The following is a 9,465-nucleotide window of genomic DNA, read 5'->3' as shown; positions in this document are numbered from 1 at the left end:
CGCCTAGACCCGCCGGAAAAGCACCGGCCAGATCGTGCGAGAACGGAAGCTGCGACATCCCGGACGCCTGCAGGCGCGCGAAGTAGTCCTGGGCCGCCAGCTGTGCCATCGACCACCAACCTGCGTTTTGAGAAAGGGAAACAAATAGGAAAAGAGAGAGAAAGAGAAAACAGTTAGTAAATGAAAAATGCAAGCAGTTAACGAAATTCAGAAAATAATGTAAAAAACACCAAACAATAATCAGCGTCTTGCTCCTAAATTGATTGTTTGCCGATTTGAACTATGACAAATTGGACAATCGGTGTTGGTTTAGGTTTAACATCGTGCAAACAGTGCAAAGAGAGGATTAAATTTGGCGATCTTAAAACCAAAACATGATCAAATATCCCTGATATGAATTCTGCATTGAAAATACGAGTTGTTTTAAAAAATTTACGAATAGATAAACTCTCATCCAATTCTTATCTTGACATAAATTTTAAAACTCTGTTTCACTTCCAGCGTTCGTGTAAATCTAAATATACAACATCGTGTTTTTTTTAATAGAATGTTTTTAATGTTGTTTTTTATAGAAAATTTTTTATAGAATGTTATGTTTGTTGTTGAATGCGGATTCAAAAGACCTTCATAATGCGTTTCGTGTTATTTTAACGTTTTTGGCCGAATCTTTGGCCGTATTTTAAAGAAGAAGCTTCGCGCCGGCTTGCCAAGGCTCCAGACAAAAGACAAAAACACATTTTACAACAAAATGTTGGTCAAAATGACGCCAAGGCCGCTATCCATCATAACTAATCAATTTCTTTCATCCTCCGGAAAAACCCGGATGAAAATAACTTAGCCAAAAAGCATTGCCCGAAGTTCGAAATTTGCATAGAAAGATCACAGTGAACGGTTTATTGGTTTCAACGATCGTAAATCTGAAAAATAATAAATCAATTTCATTTTGAAAATTTCCACCATCGGTTTCTGGACATCGTGTACAATATTTTAGGTAAATATTTGAATTAGCTCCAACTAAACTCCTTCTCGTTCGACTAAAACCATTTTCTACGAAAGTTTTACCAGAACCGGCTTGTTTTAGCGTGGCTTCACTTTAAGTACAAAATTCGGCGAGAGTTTGACTCATTTTAAAGAGCAACCATTTCCCGTCCATCAATTCGATGATTTCTATTGTTTCTAAATGACTATTGGTGCTTTCTAAATGACACGTGCATTGCCGCTTCTAATAATCATTGATGTTGTGTTGGGCTATCACCCACAGCTATTACAACTTGTCGCATAATGGTTTAAATCATAATTAGTAATGATTTAACTGTAAATAAAGACCGTATTTGCATGTGAAATGAAATCAAACACAATTGGAACTGTCATTGTATTGGGAATGTATCGGTATAATCGCACACGCGCTTCTCGCAGAAGCCATCTCTTAGTAGAATAAGCGTAAACAATAAACAACATTGTACTTCCCAACGAATGTTTGTTTTATTTATACAATTAGATTATCGACACTCCCTCGGCCCGAACGCCTTTTATCTAAATCCTCCACCAACCTCACCTACCTGACCCCCCTCCCCTCCCCCCCTTATCCACATTTCCCCCACACAACATATAAGGCGCCACACCATCCAGGGCACGTGATTGAATAATGAATCTAATTAGAAAGAAACGCTCAAACAATCAATCCACCCGACAAAATATCGCCGTAACGGCCACCGAAAAAACCGTAGAAAACATAAACGGATTCATCATCATCAGAGGAGGGGAGGGGAGGGGTGGCGCAAATTCTCAATGAACACGTGAAAGAAAGAGACGGCAGAGCGGTTTTGAACACACGCACACACTCCCAAAAGACGACGCTTGCTATGTGTGCGTGACATCAAAACATGATGGTGTGTGTGTGTGTTCTTGACGATGCACAAGAGAGAGAGAGAGCATAAGATGAGCGCAGAGAGAGAGAGAGAGAGAGAGTGGGAATGCGAATGCGTCTTGGTGAGAAAAGATGGAACCGGCAAAAAAGAAAAAAATAGCAAACCAACCCCCTCTCCGCTCTCCGCGTTTCCTTTCCTAAAAGCATATCTGCACTACTGAGAGATACATAATATGTTTCCGGCGCCGACTAGTGCCCCCCGCATGCAGACCGACTTCCAGGAATTCTCGCACGCGCTTGGCTTGGGGGGTTCCGGTCCTGTGTCCTTACGCGCCGGTCCGCATTTTTTTTTTCATCCAGGACATATACAACACAGCATAGGACACGGTTGTGTTGGTGACATCGCACCATCGCAACCGATGTGCTTATACGCACACAAGGAGAGGCAACATAAAACCTGACCAGACACAAGCGGCGCGTCTTCACCTCATTCCCGCACCCTACACAAACAACCGAGGCTGTGTGTATTCTCGATCATTCTTGCGAATGTGTGAGTACGAGTCGCGCATCATCCGCCAGCTGCTGCTGCTTGAGACGCGGATGATGGCGGTGGGACAAGGAAACAATAAAAACGCGACTCGTTCGGCCGATGACATGATGGCGGTGGTGGTGGTGGTGATGGTGGTGCACACCGGCAGGTCAGAACCAGCAGAACGGAATAATAATAAAAAAAAACACACAACTCCCGCCCCCCAGGAGCCTTCACGCTGGGTGGTGCTGTGTGTGGCGGTGGTGGTCCTTTAGCCCCACCGATGGTGGGACGGGCGCGAATGTCGAGAGGGGGTGTTCTTTGTTCGTTCAACTTCCCCTGAACGCTGCGGTACGGTTGATCTGGCGGCGGCGGCGTGCGCGACGCTCGAGAATTCGATTCGTCGTCGAACAAACTGCGGTCGCGTCGCGCCTTCCCCGTCGCAACCGTTCGCCCGTGCCGCCATCCCCTCCCTTTTAATGGACGGGGGGGATTCAGAGCCTCAACACCAGAGCCCAACACACACTACACATAGAGCGGTCTCGGTTCTCTTGCGGAGAAAATGGATGGTCCTTCTTCTCCGGATAGGACGATCGAAGTGAAAGGACACAAACACACACACAAATAATGCCGGGGGATGAGATGCGGTGCTGGGCATTGCAGACCGGCAGGACAGTGCTCAGGCTGCTGCCTCTTCCCGGGGCGGCCGACATTTTATTTTGGCAAACCAAACACCCAACGGCGCGCACACACAGACACGCACACGTGCACATCTCGCTGGTGGTAGCGAGCGACGCAAATTTAATTAAAAACACAGGACGTATGAGGATCCGGTACATTAGGACCAGGTATGAGAGGCTTCGGGGATCGAATGCCAAATGACCTATTTCTTCAAAACCAGAACCAGTACAGCCTCATCATTCTAACGCTTTCTAGTATTGGATTGCTTAACGATAACAAACCGATTAAATTAAATCATCAATAAAACCGTAACCATCAATAAGAGCCTCGACTAGCATTAAAAAAAGAAGAAAGAGTACAAAAGAAGCAGTTAACGTGAAGAAAACCAACAATAACTACAAACAAACGCGGAATGAGGGCGGAAAAACGAAAAAAGAGGAATGATAAGGACTTTAATGTTGTTTTGCCGTCGAAAAAGAAAAAAAGAAAAAAGAGGAAGAAAAACGCATAAACCCCCTATCATATCATCACTCGTCCGGCGTCCCTCTCTCTCTCTCTTATTGGTGTGTGCACGATTCGGAGAAAAAGGCAAATAGGCATAAGCTAAACACAGCGGCTACAGCAGCACACCCCCCCACTGGCTGGCACACATACACAATAGTGTGCTGGACCCCAGACTCAAGGCCCAATCTACAAGCCAGCCAGCCAGCCATGACCTTGAACTTGGAATCATTCTCTCGCTCTTTCTCTCTTTCTATCTTGCTTCTCTCGGTTTCTCTAACCCCATGGTTCGGTTCCCCGCCGTCAGCAGCTGATGGTCCTGGGCCATCAGTTCTGTGGTGTGGATCTGTAATTCTCGAAACTTAAAGTAACTGACAGAAAAGCATTCCCTAATACCCACCCACCCACGGTGCAAAAGTTTTGAATACAAAAATGTTGAATATTTTTGTTACTATTGCGCCTTTGGATTATGCTCCAAAGAGGATACACTTATCTGCAACACAACATGCAGCCAAACACAAATAATGTTTCTTCTTAAAGGCTGACGAATCAGCGTCCCACAAAGATCTCTAGCGAGGTGTGTGTGTGTGTGTGTGCATTTTCTAGCCATTTCCGCTTCGATATCATTCACAGAAGTGTTCACTTTCGCTTTCGGTCGCGCCATACCATAATGCAACCGCATATGCTGATGCACATACATTCACGAAAACACACACACACACACACACACACGCATACAATCAAAAGTACCCGGAACTAGGCGTGTGGGTTCCGTAGTGGGTGGTGATGCCGGTCGGAGGGTGACTTTATTTATACAAACGCCTGGACGCCTCCGATTGCGTCGCCGGCTCGCGCTTCCTCGCGTTTTGGATTATATGGTAATCGTTTAATCTGTTATCAATTGTTAAAAGGGGAAGGGTGCAGAGGTGTTGTTATGATTTGCGAGCGATTAGAGCGAACCTGTTTTCTATTCGCTTCGCGCTTTCGCCAACCAAACCAGTTGATACTGGAATCCAGAAGGCAAATATGCGTTAAAAAAGCGATGAGAGGCATAATCGTATCAGATTAAAATGCATTCCGGCTCTTGGCATAATACAAAACCATCTTCTAATCTGCCTAATAACCTACAAAATTCCTGATGTGCACTTACAATAGGTTTCTGGTCTAGGCATTATCAAAAAGAAACGAAACCAAAACCAATATTCTGAACTGCATCTTTTGCGAGTCTATCATACGAGAGAAGTTTGTGGAAACCACGGGGGTTTTCGGTTTTTCTCTAGGTGAGCGCAACAGTTGCAACGAAATCAATAAACAGCGTCCCAGTTTTCACCCCGAAACTGCCTATAAAATGTTTACGGTCGATCATTTCGGCAAACGCGCTTTATGATTATTGCGATTGGTATTACTACTACTAATACTTTTATTGCCCCATCACACATCGCAAAAAGCCCGAATAGACCAGCGCATTCTTCTGCGCGGTAGGAAGCATGGCCAACAAAGGGGTATCATCATCATCGTATGTTATTCATAACATCGGCGTCATCATTCGAAAAGATTTGATCCGAATACCATTCATCCAGTTGATTCATTCAAATCACGATAATGATGATGACGATGATGATGATGACGCTATACTAATCGTAACTGTTGCACTGCATATTAAAATTCCATTATTAAGCAGCAGAATAGTTAGTTAATCAATACTTGAAGAAGCAAGCGGAAAGGCTACGGCTCGTTGCAGAGTAGTTTCGACTTTATTTAACTGCTCTTTAAACGTACTAGTTATCATACAAATCCTAGCGTTTATTTGTAATTCTCAAGCTTAGCGTGAGTTCTCGCTGTTATTTAAACTAGTTAATCTGCTTCTGTTGCAGTATAACCTAGTCACTAGCGCACATAAATCGCAATTTAAATCGCGGTCCATTCGCCGTAGTGCACCTTTAAAGTGACTTACTCCAGGTAGGGAGGTGCTTCCACTGTGGGAAGTGCTCCACCATTCAAGTGCATTTGAAGCCATTGAAGAGCAGTGGCGCGCACAGACTCGCAAAGCTTTAACATACTACTGGCCTAATGGAAGGCCAATATTATGCTCGAAAGCGCACCAACAGCTACATATAGCTGCCCGACTGTTTGCACACCAATCACACAACATCGATATCGGGATTTCAACACACACACGCGCAAACGCACGTTTTAAGGGGCATATGCTGGTTTGCAGAATTTGCAATTGATAACGAAAGTGGAATGTAGCTCGGTAGCGCAGGGGGCACCACATTTTCCACCCAATTTCGGCATCGACAAGTGAAATTGATAAACCCAATTGACTTGATTTTGAAGAGATTAGAACGGAATCACGCTGAATTGTGAACGATTTGCCTTATCATTTAACATTTGTTAACCGACGAAAAAGGGGGAACGATAGCATTGCAGATCTTTTTTTTGTGTTTTTTTGCTGATGAAAATACCCTCAGGGTAACTGATCGCTGATAGTTTAGGAAACGAAACGAATTCCGACGACATCAATATGAACAGGAAAGAGAGCAGCAGATGAGCGGTACAGTACTTACTGTTGTGCAAACCGGCTAACGAGGCAGCCTGTGAGGCGGCCACGGCCATCGTGTTCTGGTGCTGATGCGACATCGAGAAACGATCGTTAGCGCCCCCGGAGCTGGACCCAGCGTTCGGCATCAGGCCGCCGAGGCCACCGGGCATGGCGAACTGCGAACCGAACAGGGGATTGGAGGCGGCCGCCGCTGCCATGGCTGACGGATCACGGCCCCAGTATGCTGTGGAAGGAAAAAAGGAAGCAGAGAGAGGTTGGTGTAATCGGTAAAGAGAAAGGTTAACTGGCCCGTGAAGAGGTAATGTGCGGCGGTGGTGCCGTTGGTCTTCTCCCATCCTACGGTGTGGCGGGGTACAAACACACACACGATACACATCAAAATATGCAAATGTGGACCATCGTCATTAGCTTCACGCCGTGTGGCGGGGTCAACGATCTCATGAGACTTATTTCCGCTTCTTTTTTTTTCAAACCACCTTTCAACTTTTCTGCCAGTAAAGTTATTAACAATATCCAGAACTGTTCAGAATTAAAGCAAACTGAAATCGCGATATACTTTATCAATTAAATCAGTTTTCAACTCGAATCACACTGCCAGCAGACGGCACTTTGGCTCATACTATCCGTTATCAATGGAATCAAATAGAAATCTAGCAAAAAGGGCAGTACGGCATTGTGTGTTTTGTCGAACAGATTATTTTTAGAGTTATTTTGCGGAAATAATTTAGGTTTTGTTTAGTTAAAGTATAATTTTGTTTGCAAATCTACAAAATCGGCATCCATTATGAAGGATTGGGATACACCGTGTCTCGTGTTGCTTGGATTGTTAAGAGCGTGTTTCATATTGCTTGACAAGAGCATACACTGATATGTTTTATGTATGTACATTTTTTATTCGTTAGGAAACATGTGCTGGCCAAAGCAAAGTAAAGCTGTGTGTAGAAACGGCGTTACCGTCCCATCGTACGATTGTGGTGGTACTTACCGAAAAGTGAGGCGGCATCTAGTAGGGCGGCCGGATCGTTGACACCGGCTGCGCCTCCCAAACCGGTTCCCCCCGACTGCCCTGCGCCACCGCTCCCGCCTCCACCACCTTTCTTCTCCCCACCGCCCTTCTTATCGCTGTCCTTATCCATTCTGCCAATTTTGACGGCTGTTCCTGTGACAGGCGACGGCGAAGAGATGGACGCACGCTCTGGGCGGCCGACGCGGTGGTGCTGAAGATGGTAGTTCTTCGACGGGGCTTTACCAAGCGAGGTCGATTAGCGCGATCACGTAGCGGCAACCTCTCGTTGACAACCCTTTCGTTGAGAATTCTGGACCACAGCACCGTACCGCAATAATGCCACCAGGGATGATCGTGTCGTCCGTGTGGCCACTCCGTTTTCTGATTCACTCACTACTCACTCTCTACTGTTGAACACACGTACAGACACACACACACACACTCACTTACGGATAAAACTAATCGACTTGTGCCGAGGTAACTAGATCGAAAATCGTTTGAGCCACCGAAACGGCTATTGAACACTTTTACACTTTTTACACTAAAGCCGCGCGCGCACTCGCCCTCGCGAATCGCTTGGCCTCTTCCTCTTTCTCTCTCTCTCACTGGCGAGATCGACGTCGCCAGCGAGATGCACGACACAGCGAAGCGGTCGTCATGTTCGCCGATGATTGGATGGGATGCTGCTGCAGCGGCTGCTGCTGCTGCTGACGATTTTGGCAATTATTATCTTTCCACTCCGGCGACTCACACACACTCGCGCATCTTTGCACTGATCAAGGAAAGGGTTGGAGGGATGAGGGGCACTCCTTTGCTTCGTCGCGCGAGATTAAGCAATATTTATAACTATTTTACACTTTTGCTCCGTGGCACGACGTACACGATGCGCGCTGCTACACACTAGCTAACTAACACCCTAGGGTGATGCGTTATGTCGCGGTGGTTAATGAACTAACGCTTTACCAACGAGTATGAGACGGGAGGGGGCAGGGGGGGATGCAACTATTTCTTCTGCATCGGGGGGTGAAGCTGCCTTCTTTAACGTAAAAGCATATCCACCGTATCACCACATTACCATGCGCGCGGTTTTACACTTTCAACAAAACGACCCACACGCGCACACACACTATTTGCAACACAGCGCACTAAGCACAGCAGTGTACGACGATGGTGGTCGCTAGCCGCTTAATTTTCACCCTCATTTCGTTTCGATGTTGTCACTGCCGGCGTTCTCGCGATCTCGAGCAGATAGCACAACACACCACTCGGAAAACACACTATTTTTGCACACATTCACACACTGGCTATGTATTACGATGATTTCCTTCACTTACACACTAGACACTGCGTGCTCGGTAGGAGCTGGGTTTAACACTAGATGCGTTGTACAATTATGATCCTATGCCTACCTAGTTAACACGAAACAAGAGATCAAAATATGCGATTAAAAACAAATCCACTCAACTATTCCAGATAAACTTTCGTGTTCTAATGGTCACTATGGTTACTGAAGACGCCATTGCGTCTGTTCAAAGTCAGTTTTCAAATAACACGATCACGCATTCAATTCTTGAATCTATAGTTCCACATCACATCCACTGTGCCTACATTTCAATAGATTACAATGTAAGTTCATAAAACTAAAAACCTAAAAGAAGTCTATCTGTACACAATGGCCACGATAACATCTCTCTCGAGGGTCCTGCTGGGCGCAATTCTGCAACAATCGTATACACACACATCCCGTATCAGCACACTCCGTAACATTATGTGGCCATCATATTAAATCTATCCGCATGTGTGATCTCCTCTGTCTATCGAAATCAATCGAGGGTGTTTGTGTGACGATGTTTCGCGACCGTTCTTTGTCATGCCAGGCGTTGTTGGTAGCGACTATAGTAATTGCCACCAGACCAGGGCAACTCCAAGCTCAACGCTTTTCACACGTTCTATAATGAACCGTTTCTTCGAGATGCACTGTTGCGGTTGGTTTGCAGTCGGATCACAGTGCACCAACGTCATCGTCATCTTCATCATCAGCATCACCAAGATGTGCACGAGCTGGAGGCTGTGGCTGTAACGAGAGGAAGACAAAAAAAACGAAGCTATTAATTCTGGTGTTCCGTGGCCGCAGCATTGCCTTGGGGAGGCTGTATGTGAAGCAGCAGGCACAAGGGATGATGCCAATCTGCAGCAATCGCGAGATAGTACGAAATGAAGTGGAAAATGGAATCGCCCAGCAGGATGGATCATCGGCCCACAGAGCACAGAGAAATGGCGGATCGTGAGAACCGGAGATAGAGATGCAATCTCAGCAA

At 45.8% G+C, this 9,465-nt stretch overlaps 1 protein-coding gene across 4 annotated transcripts in view; it reads right to left on the bottom strand.

Annotated features, from left to right (window-relative positions):
• The window catches only part of LOC125960220 (uncharacterized), a 45,617-nt gene that overhangs the window by 24,333 nt on the left and 11,819 nt on the right, over positions 1–9,465 (bottom strand). For all 4 annotated transcript variants that reach the window (XM_049693484.1, XM_049693485.1, XM_049693486.1 and 1 more), the window contains exons 2-4: positions 7,127–8,552; positions 6,146–6,364; positions 1–120 (exon numbers count right to left, since the gene is read on the bottom strand). The exon at positions 1–120 is cut by the window's left edge and continues 308 nt beyond it. In XM_049693484.1, the coding sequence (XP_049549441.1) occupies positions 1–120; positions 6,146–6,364; positions 7,127–7,277 (490 nt within the window). In that variant the 5' untranslated portion in view covers positions 7,278–8,552. The remainder of the gene's footprint in view (positions 121–6,145; positions 6,365–7,126; positions 8,553–9,465) is intronic.

The sequence above is a fragment of the Anopheles darlingi genome, chromosome 2, assembly GCF_943734745.1.
Source record: "Anopheles darlingi chromosome 2, idAnoDarlMG_H_01, whole genome shotgun sequence".
NCBI classification, from domain to species: Eukaryota; Metazoa; Arthropoda; class Insecta; order Diptera; family Culicidae; genus Anopheles; species Anopheles darlingi.
Note: the sequence above shows the minus strand (reverse complement) of the source record. Positions and strands in the feature narration are given on the sequence as shown.